At 37.8% G+C, this 21,028-nt stretch overlaps 1 protein-coding gene across 8 annotated transcripts in view; it reads right to left on the bottom strand.

Annotated features, from left to right (window-relative positions):
• The window catches only part of FAM169A (family with sequence similarity 169 member A), a 67,339-nt gene that overhangs the window by 31,574 nt on the left and 14,737 nt on the right, over positions 1–21,028 (bottom strand). For 7 of the 8 annotated variants that reach the window (XR_008704891.1, XM_055554884.1, XM_055554882.1 and 4 more), the window contains 4 exons: positions 14,998–15,132; positions 13,728–13,827; positions 13,343–13,428; positions 11,089–11,260 (listed from right to left, as the gene is read on the bottom strand). Coding sequence is in view for 6 of the 8 variants with exons in the window: in XM_055554884.1 (XP_055410859.1) it covers positions 11,089–11,260; positions 13,343–13,428; positions 13,728–13,827; positions 14,998–15,129 (490 nt within the window). In the remaining 2 variants the exon portion in view is untranslated. Of the gene's footprint in view, positions 1–11,088; positions 11,261–13,342; positions 13,429–13,727; positions 13,828–14,997; positions 15,133–21,028 lie in introns of those variants that run through there. The other variant, XM_055554888.1, reaches the window with a different exon arrangement.

Genomic DNA, 21,028 nt, shown 5'->3' with positions numbered 1-21,028 from the left:
TGAGGAAGGAAGGGTGGTTACAAATAGGCACAAAGAAACTTTTGGGAATAAGAGATCTGTCCACTATCCTGACTGTAGAGCTAGTCTCACAGCTGTATACATAAGTCAGAGCACAACCAAGTGAAGTTTCAACATGGTTCATTTTCTCCAAGTCAGTTATACCACAATAAAGTGAGAAGGGTTAAAAAAAAAAAAAGACAACTCAATTTAAAAATGGGTAAAGGATTTGAACAGATAGCCCAAAGAAGACACAATAATGGCCAAAACGCATGTGAAAAGACACTCAACATCCTTAGCCATTTAGTAAATGCGACTCAAAATGACAATGCCATGCCACTTCACACCCACCACATTGGCTACAGTCAAGAAGACAGATAAAAAGAGACGGGAATACCAGACCAACTTACCGGCCTCCTGAGAAACCTGTAGGCAGGTCAAGAAGCAACAGTTAGAATCAGACATGGAACAACGGACTGGTTCCAAATTGAGAAAGGAGTACGTCAAGGCTGTATATTGTCACCCTGCTTATTTAACTTCTATGCAGCGTACATCGTGAGAAACGCTGGGCTGTATAAAGCACAAGCTGGAATCAAGATTGCTGGGAGAAATATCAGTAACCTCAGATATGCTGATGACACCAGCTTATGGGAGAAAGTGAAGTGGAACTAAAGAGCTTCTTGATGAGAGTGAAAGAGGAGAGTGAAAAAGCTGGCTTAAAACCCAACATTCAAAAAACTAAGATTATGGCATTGGGTCCCATCACTTCACCGCAAATAGATGGGGAAACAATGGAAACAGTGACAGATTTTATTTTCTTGGGCTCCAAAATCACTGCAGACAGTGACCACAGCCATGAAATTAAGACACCTGCTCCTTGAAGAACAGCTATGACAAACCTAGACAGTATTAAAAAGCAGAGACATTACTTTGCAGACAAAGGTCTGCATATTCAAAGCTATGGTTTTTCCAGCAGTCATGTATGGATGTGAGAGTTGGACCATAAAGAAGGCTGAGCATCGAAGAATTGATGCTTTCAAACTGTGGTGTTGGAGAAGACTCCTGAGAGTCTCCTGGACTGCAAGGAGATCAAACCAGTCAATCAACCCTGGAAATCAAACCAGGAAATCAATCCTGAATATTCATTGGAAGAACTGATGCTGAAGCTCCATATCTTGGCCACCTGATACAAAGAGCCAGCTCACTAGAAAAGACCCTGATGCTGGGAAAGATTGAAGGCAGGAGAAGAAGGGGGTGACAGAGGACAAGATTGTCGGATGATATTACCGACTCAATGGATACGAGTTTGAGCAAGCTCTGGGAGATGGTGAAGGGCAGGGAAGCCTGGTGTGCTACAGGCCACGGGGTCACAAAGAGTCAGGCCCGACGGAGCAACTGAACAACGACAATGGGTAAATCGTATGGTATGTAAATGAACCTTAATAAAGCTTAAAAATGTAAATGGAACAACAAATTTGTACATGTGACTCTAATAAACTGTTTATAATCAGATTTTTCATGTACTCCCCAAACCTGCTCCTTCTCCTGTTTTCTAATTTTTCAGTAAATCTCATCATCATTCTATCAGGGGCTCAGAGCAAAACCTGAGATCTCATCCTTGACTTTTCCTTCACAGCCTACACATAATCCATTAGAAATACTGCAGCAATGACTTCATAATTTATCTTAATTATGAAGACTTCTACCCCTTTCTTCACCTCTCACCAGAGTTTTCTGCAACCGCCTCTTAACTAACTTCACTCTTAACCCTGCCATCTCTCTTTCTGGTTTTCCACACAACACAGCTACTTTTATAGAAGGCTAACCAGATTGTGTTACTTCCAAGCTCAAAATCCTCCACCAGATTCCTATCACCCAGAGTGAAATTCAGACCTCTAAAAACCTCTTCTCTTGAAACTTCAAGAGAAGTTCCTTCCTCATTGTTCCCACACTACCTTCAGAGATGCTTGCCCTGACTAGTCTATTTAAATAGTACCTTTATTTTAAATAGTGCCCACCCCCAACACACACTATTCTTTTAATCTAGTTTTTCTTCATAGTACCTGAGAGCATATCATCTATTTGTCTATCCATTGCTATCTCCTCCTCTTAAATGTATGTTCCATGAGGACAGAGTTTGAAAACATTTTATTTCTCTCTCTCAATTTCTGCTTTTTGCTCTTTCTCCTATTCGCCCTCTTCCCCTTCTTCTCCTTCCCTATCAATATAGCAAATACAAATAATTTCTGAGTAAATGAATAAATGTTCACAATATCATTCAGGATCTAGGCATCAAATTCAAGAACAGCTGTTCTGTCACAATTGAATGACTCTCTCTTTTCATGGCATCACCATTTCTACTTTGTCTAATCGGAAAAATTCCCGATTAGACATTCTCTTCTCACCTTCATAAATTCTCTTCTCACCTTCATAAAACCTGGCTAAATACCTTATGAAGCCATCAGTGTGTGACTGTCTCCACAGACACACAGCATAAAGTGAATCCTAAAGAAATAATGCTACTAGATATCTTTCCATGAGACCTCGTCATATACTACGAGAAGTATTCTCATCACAGTCTTCATGCTTTATAAATCAGTTAAGGTAATGTGAGCTGTTACAATAAACCAAATCTGGAAAGCTCAACATTAAAAAGTTTCGTTTTTAAATAACAATGCCACATGGTTGTTTCTGGGTAGTGGATGGCTTTCTGATTCACAATCCTTCAGTTACCTACTGCTGCCTCACAAACCATCCCCAAATGTACTGGCTTAAAACAAAATCCATAATTGCACGATTTATCACAACTCGCATACGGTATTAAGTGGGCCACTGGCACAGCTAAAGGTCCAAATGCCTCTGTTCCCACAGCAGCAGGAATCGCAGCGGGGCTTGCCAGCCGGGCACCTTCCTTCAATGCAGTTAAAGACCTTGACGCTGGCAAAGATTAAGGGCAGGAGGAGAAGGGGACAACAGAGGGTGAGATGGTTGGATGGCATCAAAGACTCAATGGACATGAATTTGAGCAAGCTCTGGGAGATGGTGAAGGACAGGGAAGCCTGCAGTCCATGGGGTAGCCAAGAGTCAGACACAGCTGAACAACTGAACAATGACAATATAGACTATCAAAAGTTATTATTTTATGTCACATTTTTGTTATTCCTCAAAAAATCTTGAACAGAAGGGCCAGAAATCTAAATTTTAGTGAGCAGAAAGTGGGTGACCTGTCCAAAAAAAGAGGTAAGATCATAGCTATAGCTCCGAGTAAAAAGAAGTTAGAAAGTTGTAACAAAAGCTAATAGCAAATGAAGAGAGGAAAAAACACTTCCACTAAATATTATTTCAAATAGAAATTTCAAAAACCAAAAATACATCTCCTGATATCGATCATAAATAAATCCCTTTGGAAGCAAGTTAACAAACTGATTTTAAAGGTGTTGATTAGATTGATAATCAACAATTAGATAGATTAGATAATCAACAATTAGATAATTAGATAGATTAGATCTTATGTTTTTCCAAAACATGAGTCTTCAAAATGGATCAAGGAGATTTACAGTTGAAGCCAAATAAGAAGTATTTCCAAAATAACACTTGTCTTCAAATTTTTTCCCCTGTCTACACTAAAATGTGACATCTGATTTATACACATTTACTATCTTTTATCTTTCTTGACATAGGACAGTTAACAAAACTTTCACTGAATTAACAAGTGGTTTTATTTTTCATTCCTGTATGAGACTTTTCTCCCGAGCCGTTTTCTAGTTAGTATAGCCCTTTTAATAGGTGGACCTGATCGTCACAGGCCCTGTGAGATTTAGAAACTTCACCTAGTTTTGTGGTAGACACCGATCAGACTCTGGGAATAGTCCTTTTGACAGTGCTCACTTTCAACTCTCTGTCAAAGTTCACACATACGCTGTCAGCGCACAACAGTCCTCTAAGACTTGTTGGGGAAAACACACACACACAAACACACTATCCATCCCCCAGAAACAAGCACTTTCATCTTTTTCAGTATTTAAAGTTATTTTCAGTTATTATATACATATATAATATATATTATAACATTGTATATATTTTATATATATATAATATAGTATTTCCAGTTATTCTAAATAACTTACTACTTCTTGATTTTTCCATTTTAGGCATGATACTGACTTCCCAGTATAGAAGATGAGAATTAACTTTTATATATTAACACATTCACACACCCTACTCCCAATACAGCAGTGACAGAATGAGATGGTTAGACAGCATCATCAACTCAATGGACATGAATCTGAGCAAACTCCAGGAGATAGTGAAGGACAAAGGAGCCTGACACGCTGCAGTCCATGGGGTTGCCAAGAGTCAGACACGACTTAGGGACTGAACAATTCCCACTATACCATAACCACACATCCTATACACGCCTTATCCTATTACCTCAATATAGTAATATATAATTTTGGCTAGACCAATCTTCAGCAATTACATTATGCACACACACACACATACACTTTTGATAACTGAGCCATGTGGTCTATCAGAATTGTTTTTCTAACCTGCATTGCTTTTTGATACACCTTAACAGTGGTTTATCACTTATTAATTAGTGTTTACTTCAAACTTATCCCTCAAGAAAGTCTCCCTTAACTTTATAAAACTCATCTTGATAAGTGCAAACACATCAGGTATTCCATATTTTTGAATCGATGACTCAGAGTTTCCTGATCTACTACAACCTAGATTAGTCAATCTCTAGAAAAGTGCTGTCCAAAAGAACTTTCTGCAATGATGGAAATGTCCTGTATCTCTTCTCTTCAGCGTAGAAGCCACATGCAGTCACGGGACACTTACACTGTGGCTAGTATGACTGAGAAACAATTTTCAGTTTTATTTCATCTTAACTAATTTCCATTTAAATAGCTACATAAAGCTAATGGTTACCAATCGGGACAGAGAAGCCCCAGAATGATCAGAGCTGTGATTTGGGGATATTTCTCTCCTTCATTTCCTAATCTCTTTATTTCCTTCCTTATTTTAACAGAGCATAAATTCTAGCTTCCTGAAAAACGATGCATAAGAGATAAAAAAAAAAAAAAAGAAATTTTAATTAACTATGTAGAAATTTCCTTCTCTCTCATACTTCATTTATAATCTGGGTATAGAATTACAATGAAAATCACTTTCTTCCAATATCTTAAAGGCATTATTCCACTTAAGAGTATTCGGTGTTGCTACTGAAAAATCTACATCATTCTGATTCTTGATCCTATGTATAAATCCCCCTCTCTGCGGAGTCTCACAAAATCTTTTTTCTATCCAAGATATTCGAAATTTCACAACAATCTACCTCCAGTAAGGGCCTATTTTAATTCACTGTGATGGCTGTTCAAAGGGCCTTTTTAACTCAGACATGCATGTTCTATAATTCTGAGATGTTTTCTTTAACTACTTGATTGGTGATTCCCTCCCCTCCAGTGCCTCTGTTCTCTCCTTCTGAAACATCTGTTCTTCAGATTGTTCTGCTAATTTTATCTTTTCTTTCTTTTATATTTTCCTTCATTTAGGAGTTTTTGTGCCGTTTTTGTTGCTGTGACTGCTCGCCTTTATAATCATCAACTTTATCTTCCTTATGTTGTGATCTATGGACATTCTTTTATTTTTTAGTAAGTAAACTATTTCTGGATGCACTGGGCTTTGTTGCTGTGCACAGTCACAGCTGTGCGGAGCGGGGGCTACTCTCTGCAGCGCGCTGGCTTCTCTCTGTGCCAGCTTCTCCTGTTGCAGAGCACACACTCCAGGCACACGGGGCTTCAGCAGCTGCAGCGCGCTGACTTAGTAGCTGCGGGTCTCGGGCTTAGTTACTCCGAGGCATGTGGAATCTTCCTGGACCATGATCTCTCAGTTAACATGGTGTCTGCCAGCATGCTCTGCGTAAACTTACTATGTTTCCTTTTTTTTGGCCATGAGGCATGTGGGATCTTAGTTCCCTGACCAGAGACTGAACCCATGTCCCCTGCACTGGCAGGTAGATTGTTATCTACGTACCAGCAGGAAAGTCTTGGGCATTTTTAAATACATATTGTTCTCATTCCATGAATGTAAAAACTACTCTTACATTCAAAAATTATTAAGAGTTGTTCCATTTTTGCATCATGTGTCTCTTCCAAACTGGTTTTATTCTGTTTTTGTTTTGATCTCCATCATATTAGTGACTTGTCCAAACTAAGCTATTTGTTCATAGTTAAGAATATGCAGAGTACATCATGAGAAACGCTGGGCTGGGAGAAGCACAAGCTGGAATCAGGATTGCCAGGAGAAATATCAATAACCTCAGATAGGCAGATGACACCACCCTTGGGGCAGAAAGTGAAGGAGAACTAAAGAGCCTATGAAAGTGAAAGAGGAGAGTGAAAAAGTTGGCTTAAAGCTCAACATTCAGAAAACAAAGATCATGGCATCTGGTCCCATCACTTCATGGGAAATAGACGGGGAAACAGTGGAAACAGTGTCAGAATTTATTTTTGTGGGCTCCAAAATCACTGCAGATGGTGATTGCAGCCATGAAATTAAAAGACGCTTACTCCTTGGAAGGAAAGTTATGACCAAAGTAGACAGCATATTCAAAACCAGAGACATTACTTTGCCAACAAAGGTCCGTCTAGTCAAAGCTATGGTTTTTCCAGTGGTCATGTATGGATGTGAGAGTTGGACTCTGAAGGATGCTGAGCGCCAAAGAATTGATGTTTTTGAACTGTGGTGTTGAGAAGACTCTTGAGAGTCCCTTGGACTGCAAGGAGGTCCAACCAGTCCATCCTAAAGGAGACCAGTCCTGGGTGTTCATTGGAAGGCCTGATGCTAAAGCTGAAACTTCAATATTCTGGCCACCTCATGCGAAGAGTTGACTCATTGGAAAAGACCCTGATGCTGGAAGAGATTGGGGGCAGGAGGAGAAGGGGACAACAGAGGATGAGATGGCTGGATGGCATCACTGACTCGATGGACATGAGTTTGAATAAACTCCGGGAGTTGGTGATGGACAGGGAGGCCTGGTGTGCTGCGATTCATGGGGTCACAAAGAGTTGGACACGACTGAAGGACTGAACTTAACTGAAGGAGACATTAAGAAGTTAACTAATGTACACGATGGAGATTGCTGACGAGTTGGGACTTTTCCCAGGGGAACTATTTAAACTGGCATTTTTAGAATATTTTTTTCTCTTGGACAAGTCAAATTCCTCAAAGGGAACTTTTTTGTTCATGTAACCATAAATAATTTTGAAATACATAACATGTATTCACACATCTTTGGTAACATCTAAAATTTCCATCGTAAGTTTCCATTATAAAGACTATAATTTTTAGCAAGACTTCCCTCCTGGCTCAGATGGTAAAGCATCTGCCTACAATGTGGGAGACCCAGGTTTGATCCCTGGGTTGGGAAGATCCTCTGGAGAAGGAAATGGCAACCCACTCCAATACTCTTGCCTGTAAAATCCCATGGACAGAAGAGCCTGGTAGGCTACAGTCCATGGGGTCGCAAAGAGTCAGACACAATTGAGCAACTTCACTTTTAACAACTATTTATCTTAAAAATAATTTCAGACTTAGCAAAAAGTTTCAAAAATATGCAGAGTTCCCACATACCCTTCATCCAAATGCTCCTAATGTTAACATCTTACATAGCCAGAATACTATTATGAAAACCAGGACGTCAACACTGATAAAAGACTATCAGTAAAACTGCAGACCTTATTCAACTTCCACCAGTTTGTCTACTAATACCCTTTTTCTGTTTCAGAATTCAGTCCAAGATTCCATATGGTATTTAGTTTCATGTCTCCTAAACTCTGGTCTTTGACACTTTGTCCACCTTTCCTTGTCTTTCATCATCTTGATACTTTTGGAGGTTACTAATCAGTTACTTTGTAAAATAACCTCCAATTTGGCTTTATCTAATGTTTTCTCATAATAAAATTGAGATTATGCATTTGGGGCAAAAATAGTACAGAAAAGATGTGATGTCCTTTTCATATACGACACTGGGGTCTCTAATAGTGATGTGTTTTATTCTTGGTAATATTAACCATAATCTATTAATTAACATGATGCCTGCCAGGATTCTCTATCTAAATTTACTGTTTCCTTTTTTGGTTTTTGGCCTTAGGGCATGTGGAGGATCTTAGTTCCCTGAGCAGGTACTGAACCCACTGTCCCCTGTAGTGAAAGTGCGGAGTCTTAACCACTGGACTGCCAGGGAAGTCACCCCATCCCTTCTCAAATAAACAATATTGATTAAAGAAAAAAACTATATCACTACTCTTTTAAATGTGTCAAATGGACCCTAAAAACTATTATCAATTTGATTTGATAACTGTCATCATACACTGAATAAACTGTTCCTTACTACGGAACTATTAACAGTAAAAAAGTTTACATTGTTCCTCTCCACCCTGCCTTCTATTATATTTATTCTACACACTGTATCTTGATGTAATATATTTTTATGTTTGGGTTATATATGGATTATCTAATAATTCTCCTCTGTAAATACATATCTGTATATAAATATAAATTTTTTTAAATATAAATTTTTAAAATTCCTTGTGACCATAAGGTTCTAAGTACCAATTCAGAAGTAATTCTGCGTTTTCATTATAATTAATATTAGTATATGACGGATCAAAACACAAGTATATTATACATTTGGAAAATTATTCAGCAAAAAAAAAAATTTTACTGAAAATATCTCTCTTAATGAAATACATAGAGCTTACCTTTTTCTTTTCAGTTTATGAGTCCATGAAAAAATATTACATACTACCAAAACGCAACAAGCATTAATTCTGTTCCTTTTATTTTTATAGATAAAAATGCTTAATAACCATAGGACGGACCATAAAATCTTATTACAGTGATGTTACTCAACTCTGCAAGCACCCTTTAGGGTTACCTATCAGACATTATACAGTGATCTACTATTAAAACCTATTTTTAATGACCTGACATCTACCTAACCCAAAAGATAAACAAATTATAAATCCCTCATGATTTCTTTATTTCAGGCCCCCCAAAATTATATATTTTCTTGAACTTCATTTCCTATAATTAGATTTGACCTCATAAACAAAGTCTCCTCTTATATATCAAGATAATTTTTATGTTCCTACTAATAACCCTACATACTGATTTACATTTTATTTAAAAAATCATAAATAGTAAGTGAAAATCACAGACTTTTATTCAACGACAAATGTATTTAATAAAGACTTTATCTTTTTGCTACTGGTACAGTTTTTTTCTGATACATATCAATACATTAAGGACAGTTCTATCACAAAGTGTTTCAGTTTTTGTCCCGGGCAATTTTTAAAAATCATTTGGGTTTCCTTTGTAGAAAACTACTTCCAGACTGAATTAGATGGTTATAGGTTCAAAGGCTAGCATAAGCACATCTAAGTCCATTGTTCTCTGGCTGACAGAGCCAGAGCTTAAAGCAGAAAAAGACAAATAAACAGGCCGTAAGGCAGTTAGCAGGGAAGAATGGAAGGTGCTAAGAGGGGCAGACAAGTAGCACTTGGAAGCCGAAGCATACAAACCTGAGCTAAATGCCAGAAATAGAAAACAGAAGCCAGATTCCAAAGGAGAGGAGAAGCCTCAAAGCAGAGGAGGAGCCCAGAACACACATCCAAGAAGGACCAACGCCTGGAATCCAGTCCCGACCAGAAACACTGAGCGGGGAGTGCTGTGCCCTGTACTAACTGTGCGTCTCTCATCTAGAGATGCTCTAAATGAAAAAGCATACACTCTTACGTACTTCAAATGTCTATAAGCTAGTTTCCAGTAGGAAACCCTGCTGTAGCCAGTATGAGCAGCAACAAGCCTCTAATTCCCATAGGAATTATCTTGTATAAAATAAAGCATATAGTAATTGAACCATACTCCAGCCCCAAATGTATGAAAACATTTTAAGCCAATAAAGTGATGTCTTTATGCAATGCAGCACTAGGCTTCCACTAAAAAACATCATTTTTCTGCCTCTAAATGATGGTATCTTTCTGGAGTTACATAATTACTGGTTCTGCTTCAAATGTATACAAAAATAAAACAGCATACTAACGGAGACTTATTTACTACACCAAACCATTTAAAACTATAGATCACAGTTTTATTTATTCTTGAGAAAAAGTGACCTCCCTTTCGTTGACTATGTATACTAATTCTCATCATAAATGTCCACTAACTGTATGATTAAGATATTATTAGTCATAACTATCCTTCAAGTCAGCAGGGAATTTGTTAAGATCTTTGGAGGGCATTTGATCACAAGAGCTAAATTTGGCAAGTCTGAAATATAAAAAAGACAGAAAAATAATGTGAGCGTTCTCTGTGAAAGGTCTTCTGGCCTAGGTGCAGAGCAAGGCTGCCTTTGTTACATGGTGGTTGTCAGGTGTGGAGTATGTACGCACATGGACTAAGCAGGTTTGATTTCTCTGGCTCCAGAAGCTCTAGGGAACTAAATGAACAGAACACACAGAGCAAGATGAAGCTGCTCTACTCTTTCAGGAATAGGGTGTAGTTAGGTCCTGGGATCAGAAATCCAAACTTGACTAATGATGTCAAAGCTGCTTGGATTCTCTAAATATATTAAAGAACTTTGTTTTTCATGGTAATTGCAAAGCTGCCTTTAATCTATCAGGCTGAATCAGCTAAAACTAGAAGAGAAAGGCTATGCATCTGGTCCACAGGTAGGGAGGGGCTTTGAAAAGTCGGTAATAGTGACAGCGATAGGAATCGAAGTAGAACAAGGACTTGAAATAAAGGGAAGGGAATGAGAGGGAAGGAAGACAAATTTGAGCCTCAACATACAACTTTCTTCACATACGTGGTGAAATATTCCTGTCAAATGTTTAATCTTTTTTTCAAGACTTTCCTAACAACCTCACTTGCATAGAATCAAAGCACTCACAAGAAATACTGAGTAAAACCATCTCAATTTGTAATTTAGATACTAATTTAAAAGGGACATTGATATAGGTGGGGTCCAGAAAGTGAGTTTACATAATAAATATTTTATTTAAATAACTTTTAAAGACTCACCTGTAGGCTTAACTGAATAAAACCCAATGGCCTCTCCTTTCTTCCACAGAATCTTAGCATAATCAGTACTGCTATGACACAGGAATGGGATCTCATTTCTCTCCATTTCCTGCTTTCTATAAATAATTCGATTCAGAACATACAGAACCACTCTCTCCCCAAGAGTTCTCACCTACAAAGAGAGTCAGACACCAGGCACAACGGTTATAATGCGCATCAACTGAGAGATGCAATTTACCTCACTCCCTGCTTCCGTATCTCGTACTGACATTCAAAGCATTTTGAATACATTCAAAATGACTTGTAAACCATTTTATTATCACAAAGATGAGACCAAGTCATTCACACCAATAATAATCCATTTCTATGGATACAAATTATGCATGAAGTAATGCTTCGCAGCAAAATTCGAAAATAGGCAAGCAGGTTTCCAATATACCAATGCCCAGCATCTCCACTTTAGCAGTCAGTGTTCTCTTCTGGCTTCCAACTGCTGAGATCCCAGGTCTCCCCAAACTCTAACTGCAGCCCCCAACATCTCTAGTGCGTCAACTCTTTCCACCCATTCCAGCCTACACAATTAAAAAAAAAAAAAAGCAAAGAAAATAAAAGGGACAAAAGCTTAGTGTTACCCTGAAGACTTTAAAAATAATCATCTCATTTGATAAGGAAAGCCATAATTATGCTCTTGGGAAAGGCATCTGTCTCATCCTTTCCAGGTAAAATGGTCATTAAACAGTCATGTGTTTGTTACGCAACTCTCAGGAATACCTGTCTCCCCTCACACACACACACACACCCCTCCACCAGACCAGATGGGCAATGACGGTGGCACCAGGGCAGTCTGATGAAAACAAAACTTGGGTCAATCACAGAATGGAAACAGAACCTCACCTCCTACAGGCAGGGCGACAGTCACAGGGACCCCCTCATCAACTGCCTGACACTGAACAGTGGGGTCTTCCCCACAGATACCTGTCACTGCTAAAAACAAGAGTCTAACCATGAAATCTACACGTCCGCCCCAACTTTCCTTAAAGAAAAACAAGAATGTCTAATTAGGGGGAGGGAGAGAAAAAAGCATTAGGCACACACACACTACTACCAAAAACCTCCCTGGACAGAGATTTCCAATACCAAACACCACATGTAATGACCATGCTCACCAGCTTACAAGGTAACCTATGCCTTCCTGAACAGCTCTGACCAGCATGAAATTCCTCCTCACACTGAGCTGAAATCTCTTTTCCAAAAACTATACTTTGCTTGATATTCTGGACCACAGAGTCTACAAATATTTGAAAACAGCCATTATATTCTCCTAAATTTCCTATCAAAGCTGAATGTAGAAAAAGACTAATCTGATTTTGGGTGCTCCTGCCATTCCAGTCTTATCCCTTGAAATGGTTTCAAATCCCTAATGTCTCTCTGCATGTCAGCGGATACAACTACTACAAATATAAACTGAAAATATTGATAAGATAATGGGGCTTTTCTGTATAAACTTAAGGTTTTTATTAGCTTTCTTTCTTTCCTTGATTTTACTTCTATTTAACTAAAGCCCAATCTTTTTCATATGTGCTGCCATTTTAGTTTGATCTTCATGATATACAGTTAATTTTTTGAACCCATAGATATTATTTTACCTTTTTCACTAGTTTATTTTCATCATGTTAGATCCTTCTCTTTGTTTCTTAATTCTGCCTTTACAGATGAGTTCTCTCTTCCAGCACTGTGGCATGCTAAGCATGCCAGCTATGTCATCTTCTAAGTAACTAATAAAATGATGACGGGGACAGAAAAAAGGACCAAGTTTTACAGTGTGTGGACCTCCTCTCCACTACACTGTTTGGAACACTGAATGGACCACCCAAAATGGCCCTACTCATAAACAAGTTTCCTGGTCAGTCTCTCCTAGAGACAGAGAACCCAAGCAACCACACAGAGAGAGTAAGCTTTTTCCCACCCAAAAGGAAAAATCAGAACCTGAAGTTGATGTGCTTAACTACAGATCAATTAAACCACAGGTTCTCATTCCTCCTCCCTCAATACTCAGACCCTCACAGTAGAATCAAGGAAGCCCAATCTAAGTGTCAGTTTCACCATAACAATGGAACAATGAAAGGGTATAATATCACCAGGTATACTAAAATGGAGAATAGCCCAGTAACTTCAAAAACTATCCCGGTTTATGGGAAACGCATTGTGAAATGGTCTCTTAAGAAACACTTCTAAAATGACAGGGTCTTGTTACCTGCTTAAGCCCCTCTCTAGAAGGGACAGATGTTTTCACAATATCATCAATAGCCCACCACTGATCAGCAAGGTAAAGTGCCACAGCTAAAAGAGAATAAATGATGGTTAACATTGAAGTCTTAAAGTACACGATATTACTCTTTTGTAGGTTTTTAAGGATACTCTTAAATATACCCATACTTTATAATACAATGTGGCAGCCCCATTTATACTATCTTACTGTATTTCGCTCACTAACCAACTGAGAAATTTAATTTTCCTAAATTTACAGTTTCAAATGTTCGCCCCCCCCAAAATCCCTTCATGTAGCCATCTTTTAATAAATTTCTAATTGTTTGGGGGGAAGAATTCCTCAATTTATAAAGATTAAGCAAAATAGAGACCTGTGAGTGAGTCCTCAGGTGCAAAAAGAGCAAGAACTTTCTGGGTCTGATCTCCACCATAGAGAGGTACAAAGCCTACATTTGACAGGCTAATAGGAATCTGAAATGACAATTGATTAAACATTAGTGAAGAGCTGGTAAAGAAAATATCAAAAACACTATGTTTCTACCAAAAGTTTAAATATACATTAACACTAATTGCATAGGTTCTTTTCACAGAGATATTTCTAGCCTCCAGAAAAAAAAAAAAAAGACCAAATGAGATAGACTTTGCTTTTGCAGGAATTTTATTAACTTGGGAGAAAAATGAAAGTATTTCAATAAATATCACTGTGTTCTAGCTATGCATCTGAATAAAAACAAAAGCATGATATGCTCTATAAAATGATTTAAAAATTTTATCATCTATTATTTAGATCACTTGAGGGAGAAAAAATTTCATTTTCTAGTAAAAGACACTAGGGTGTTTTTCCCCTGAGATATATACAATACTTTAAATCTTTTCTGCCTTCAATGAATGAAAGCTGCTCAGTCATATCTGACTCTTTGTCACCCCATGGACTGTAGACTGCCAGGCTTCTGTGTCCATTAAATTCTCCAGGTAAGAATACTGGAGGGGGTATTCCCTTCTCCAGAGGATATTCCCAACCCAGGGATCGAACCCGGGTCTCCTGCATTGCAGTCAGATTCTTAACAATCTGGAACGCTAATTCCCTATTTACACATAACATTGCCATTCAAAGAACTGTAAAATACTGACGTTGGAAGAAGCTAAGAATTCATTAAATAAACATCATTTGCCAAAAGAAAAACCTGAGGCCTAAAGAGGTTAGAGAATTTGCCTGTCATCAAATTCACACCAGAATTCTAATAATTTTATGTCTAACGATCTATCAAAATATAGTCAAAAATTTTAATATTTTGGGAAAAAGAAGGTTTGTGACACAAAAAAGTGTAATGTAATGTTTTGCTCATTTTTTTTCTTTCATTTTTTAATTAAATTTTTTTTGCTGATTTTTATAAAAAATGTTTGTAAAACAACAATTTCCAAATCTAAAGTAGATTTAATTGGGTTAGCTCAAATATGGCTAACCAGTCATTTGGCCATGCTGCTGTACTAACAAATCAATATTTATCCATTCTACTGAAAAGTCTTCTGATAAAAATTTCAAAGGTGATTAGTTAACACTTTAAAAGATAATAAAAGGATACCAACTTCATTATAAACTCAGTGGAAAAGACTGATAAAAATCACAGCAGGATGCCTTACCGTAATATTGAGAAGAGAAAAACATTCTGGATTTTCAGGGTCCCCACACCTCAGATCTGACATGTAATCTTCAGCAGAATTTTCCAGTTCCTCATGACTGCAATTATCCAACATATCCACAGGGAATGCCATCCTCTTTAACAAACAACATGGGACAAAATGTTTCAGAGTATGAAATACTGTTTTCAAAAAAAAAAAGAAATGCTATCTTCCTGTACTGAGAAAACTTTTTATTGTAATAGCACAGCATTTTATTGTAAGGAGACTTCTTTTTTACTATGCCAAAAAAGACTACCACTTGAGCCTGCTGATTTAAATGTATGTCAAAAAGAAAACTTAAACACTCATATTAAAGCCAACCAATGAAATAAGAATTAATGCCCGTGCACCTTTGGTCAATTAATTTATGACAAAGGAGATAAGAATATACAATGGACAAAAGACAGTCTCTTCAATAAGCAGTGCTGGAAAAACTGGACAACTACATGCAAAAGAATGAAATTAGAACATTTTTCTTACACCATTTAAAACGTTTTTTTTATACCATTTACAAAAATAAACTCCAAATGGATTAAAGACCTAAACTTAAGACCAGAAATGATAACAGTCCTAGAAGAAAACATAGGTAGAATACGCTTTGACATAGAGCACATCAATACTTTTCTGGATCTGTCTACGAGTGCAAAGGAAACAAAACCAAAAATAAACAAATGGTACCTAATTAAACTGAAAAGCTTTTGCACAGCAAAGGAAATCATCAATAAAATAAACAATCTACTGAATAGGAGGAAGTATTTGTAAATGATATGACCAATAAGGAATTAATATCCAAAATATATGAACAGCTCATACAACACAATGTCAAAAAACAAACCAGTTAAAACACAAGCAGAAGATCTGAACAGGCATTTTTCCAAAGAAGTCATATATACAGATGACCAACAGGCACATGAAAACATGCTCAATATCGCTAATCATCAAAGAAATGCAAGTCAAAACCACAACAATATATTATCTCACATCTGTAAAAATGGCCATCATCAGAAAGAACATGAATAACAAATGTGAGAGAAGGTGTGGAGAAAAGGGAACCCTCCTACACTGCTGGTGGGAATGTAAAATGGTAGAGCCCCTGTGGAAAACAGTATGGAGGATCGGTTAGGACACAGCACTTTCACTGTGCCAGGCCTGGGTTCAGTCTTTGGTTGGGGAACTAAGATCCTGCAAGCCAATATCTGGGTATACACCTGAAGAAAACAACATAGTAATTCAAAAAGATACATGCCTCCCAATGCTCATAGCAGCACTATTTATAATAGCTAAGATACAGAAGTAACCTAAGTTTCCATCAACAGATGAATGGATTAAAAAGATCAGATTTTTTTTTAATGTGGTATAATGTGTGTGTGGGGGGGGGGAGGGGTGTGTGTGTGTGTGTGTGTGTGTGTGTGTGTATAATGGAATACTACTCAGTCATTAAAAAAAGAATGAAATTTTTTCTTTTAAAGAATAACATGGATGGCCCTAGAAGGTAATATGCTTACTAAATCAAGTCAGAGAAAGACAAATATTACACATTATATGCGGAATCTAAAAAATAAAACAATAAATGAATATAACAAAACAAATTCACAGATACAGGGAACAAGCTGGTGTTTACCAGTGGGAAGAAACAGAAAGGGACAAGACGGAGTTATTAAGAAGTACAAATTCCCATGTATAAAATAAGCTACAAGGATATACTGTTCCGTACCGGGAAATGTATGATTATTTTATAACTTTAAATGGGGTGTGTGTGTCTGTGTGTCTGTGTGCGTGTGCATGCGTGCACACACACACTCAGTCATGTCCTACTTTTTGACCCCATGGACTGTAGCCCACCAGGTTTCTCTGTCTATGGGATTCTCCACACAAGAACACTAGAGTGGATTGCCATGCCCTCAGAGGATCTGCCCGACCCAGAGACTGAACCTGAATCTCTCGCATCTCCTGCACTGGCAGGCATATTCTTTACTGCTGTATCATAAATGGAATATAACCTATAAAAACACTGAATCACTGTTTTACACATCTGAAATGAATACTGTAAATCCACTATACTTCAATTGTAAAAAATGAATAATTCCTTAAATGATAAAACTAAATATTTACAAGGTATAGGCTATAAACACACATGCATACAAATAAATCATCATATACCTCTCAACATAAGAGTCACTGTAAAAGGACACAGGAACTTTTCAGAATCACAGAAACATTTACAAATACGTTTTGGTGATGGTTGAACAACCTTATAAATTTACTTTTTAAAAAATCACTGAAGTACAGCTATAACAGGTAAATGTTGTTCAGTCACTCAGTTGTTTCTCTTTGCAACCCCACGGACTGCAGAACGCCAGGCTTCCCTGTCCTTCACTATCTCTCTGAGTTTGCTCAAACTCATGTCCATCAAGTTGATAATGTCATCCAACCATCTCACCCTCTGTCACTCCCTTCTCCTCCTGCTCTCAATCTTTCCCAGCATCGGGGTCTTTTCCAATGTGTCAGCTATTCACATCAGGTGGCCAAAGTATCGAAGCTTCAGCATCAGTCCTTCCAATGAATATTCAGGGATGACCTCCTTTAGGACTGACTGGTTTGATCTCCTTGCAGTCCAAGGGACTCTGAAGAGTCTTCTCCAAAACAGTTCAAAAGCATCAAGTCTTCCGCGCTCAGCCTTCTTTATGGTCCAACTCTCACATCTGCACATTACTACTGGGAAAACCATAGCTTTGACTTTACAGATCTTTGTCAAAGCAATGTCTCCACTTTTTAATACACTGTCTATGTTTGTCATGGCTTTTCTTCCAAGGAGCAAGTGTCTTTTAATTTCATGGCTGCAGTCACCATCCACAGTGATTTTGGAGCCCGAGAAAATAAAATCTGTCACTGTTTCCATTTTTTCTACATCTAATTGCCATGAAGTAATGGGACCAGATGACATGATCTTAGTTTTATGAATGCTGAGTTTTAAGCCAGCTTTTCATTCTCCTCTGTTATCTTCATCAAGAGGTTCTTTAGTTTCTCTTCACTTTCTGCCATATGGGTGGTGTCATCTGCATATCTGAAATTATTGATGTTTCTCCCAGCAATCTTGATTACAGCTTGTGCTTTATCCAGCCTGGCATTTCACATGACGTACTCTGCACAGAAGTTAAATAAGCAGGGTGACAACATACAGACTCGATGTACTCCTTTCCCAATGTGGAACAGTCCATTGTTCCATGTCTAGTTCTAACTGTTGCTTCTTGACCTGCATACAGGTTTCTCAGAAGGCAGGTAAGATGGTCTTGTATTCTCATCTCTTTAAGAATTTACAGTTTGTAAACTATATCTCTCATGAAGACAGCTGTTAAAAAAAGGAAGCCAACAACCTAAAGGGGGTGGGGGGCACTAAAGATTTTTCACTAAAGTCAAGAAAAATAAGGACTTAACTAATAAATAATATGATATGTACTTGCTAATGCAATTAGTTGAGAAAATTAAGACTTCCCTAGTGGTTAAGAATCCATCTGCCAATGCAGAAACAGAGGTTCAATCCCTGGTCCAGGATGGCTCCACAGGCCATGGGACAACTAAGCCCACATGCTGCAGTGCTGAGCCTGAGCTCTAGCGCCCACGAGCCACAACTACTGTGATGCACACGCCCCAGAGCCCGCGCTCCACAACGAGAAGCCACTGCGATGAGAATCCCGAGCACAGCACCTAGAGAGGAGCCCCCGCTCGCCACAACTAGAGAAAGCTCACGCACAGCGACAAAGACCCAGCACAGCCAACAGGTAATTAGGTAACTAAGAAATTCAAGAAAAAGCAATTCGAGGCATAACAACTGGGAACAGGTGCGTGGGTTAGGGGAGAAGGAGACTCTCTCTACCCCAATTTGCACATAATACATTTAACTGAAAAACCAAAAAACAAAAACAATGGAAAAATTATTCCAAACAATTAAGAAAATGAGGTAGAATTGTAAGATATAAAATTACATAGAGAAATCAAGCCCTCATACATATAATAATAACCATTAAGAAGAAACAATAAATGGAAAGTCTAGGACTTTTTAATAGGTAGGACTGTTTCACTGGTCTGTCTTACAATATATTGAAATGAGAAAGTAATTCTGCCCATTAAAAAAATATTTATTTATGTGGCTGTGCTAGGTCTTAGCTGCAGCATGTGGGATCTAATTCCCTGGCCAGGGATTGAACCCTGGCCCCCTCATGGGAACTCAGAGTCTCAGCCACTGAAGTCCCAATTTTTTTTTTTTTTAATTTAGGGGAAAAGTCACTGAAAAAATAAGTTACTTTTCTCTAAAGTGACCTTCAAATCTATTTTAATACAACAAAAGTATCATTAGGTAAGGAACTTAATATCTAATACAAATGAGATAAACACAAAAAAGACATATATTAAGTCATACATACAGTTAAATATATTTTTATGAATTCTGAAGATATATTAATGAGAAGAAGTTCTTTTTTTAACCATAATCTGAAATATTGGTCCTAAGAACTTTAAAACCTGATGTACATATGACGGGGACCTTAATTTGTAAATATATATAACTTTTTTAAGTAAGCTGATGTTTAATTTTAAAAAATCAAAACCTAGAAATAGAACACTTAAATTCAACCCATCTGCTGCTGCTGCTGCTGCTAAGTCGCTTCAGTGGTGGCTGACTCTGTGCGACCCCATAGACGGCAGCCCACCAGGCTTCCACGTCCCTGGGATTCTCCAGGTAAGAACACTGGAGTGGGTTGCCATTTCCTTCTCCAATGCATGAAAGTGAAAAGCGAAAAGTGAAGTCGGTCAGTCATGTCCGACTCTAGCGACCCCATGGACTGCAGCCCACCAGGCTCCTCCGTCCACGGAATTTTCCAGGCAAGAGTACTCGAGTGGGGTGCCATTGCCTTCTCCGACCCATCTGCTAGTAAACGTAAATGTCTAAATAAAAGGAGAAAGAAAAACTTGTGACACTATTTATAAAAGCAATACCACAGGACTTCCAGCCAACTTGTGAAAAGGAGGAAAATAAAAACCGAATTTCAAGAGATAACCAAAAAATAAAAAAACAGAGAACCATCAGGAGCTTATCTACAGAAGATGTTATAGTTAGAAAGGGATCGTAAAATACAACAGTAGCTCTACATTGGAGGAAGCTTATTTGTTAGTTTGGCAAATCTTTGTATCTCTATCAAAGTCAATATGAAAAAGCGAACTAAGCAAATACACAGTATGCTCTATAGTCAAACCACCAACTAACACGGGACTTCCCTAGTGATCCAATGGTTAAGACTCCACACTCTGAATGCAGAAGACCCAGGTTCAATTCCTGGTCAGGGAACTAGACCCCACATGCTGCAATTAAGACTCGATGTAACCAAATAAAAAAAAATTTTTTTTCTTACAAAAACTAAAAACATGAATGGTCAACAGCAAGTGAAAGAAGCATAAGGAGGACACTAGTTAAAAGAATGTTAGTACAGTAACTGTTTTTGCTTTCCTGTAGACAAAATCCCAACTTTGTAACCAAGTAACACATTCAAAAGTACTTAAGTTCAAGAAAGAATAAAAGTATTCCTGGGACTTCCCCTGGAGGTCTGGTGGCTAAGACTCCATGCTACAACCACGGGGAGGGGGGGGGGGGGAGGTGCAGATTAGTTCCCTGGTCAAGGGAACTAAGATCCCACATGTCAAGGTCAATTAAAAAAAGTATTCCTCTTAAACCAACTCAAAAGACTCTCTAAAATATTAACTACCAAAACAAGGTGTGAATCAGATATTTAAATTTTTTACTTGCTAAGAGTAACCATGATGTAAAGGATAAAATATAAATTAATATTTGAAGATTACTTTTAAAAAAACATTTATTCATCCTAAACTATAAAGCCTATGAAATCCTCAACTTGATATGAGATTATACATTTTCCTAATCAGCAAATTTCTATAACTTAAATATTCACCTGAATATCAATTTAAAATATCTCCAAAATCT

The sequence above is a fragment of the Bubalus kerabau genome, chromosome 18 (genome assembly GCF_029407905.1).
Source record: "Bubalus kerabau isolate K-KA32 ecotype Philippines breed swamp buffalo chromosome 18, PCC_UOA_SB_1v2, whole genome shotgun sequence".
Classification (NCBI taxonomy): Eukaryota; Metazoa; Chordata; class Mammalia; order Artiodactyla; family Bovidae; genus Bubalus; species Bubalus kerabau.
The sequence above is the reverse complement of the archived record's forward strand: the minus strand, read 5'-3'. Positions and strand labels throughout refer to the sequence as shown.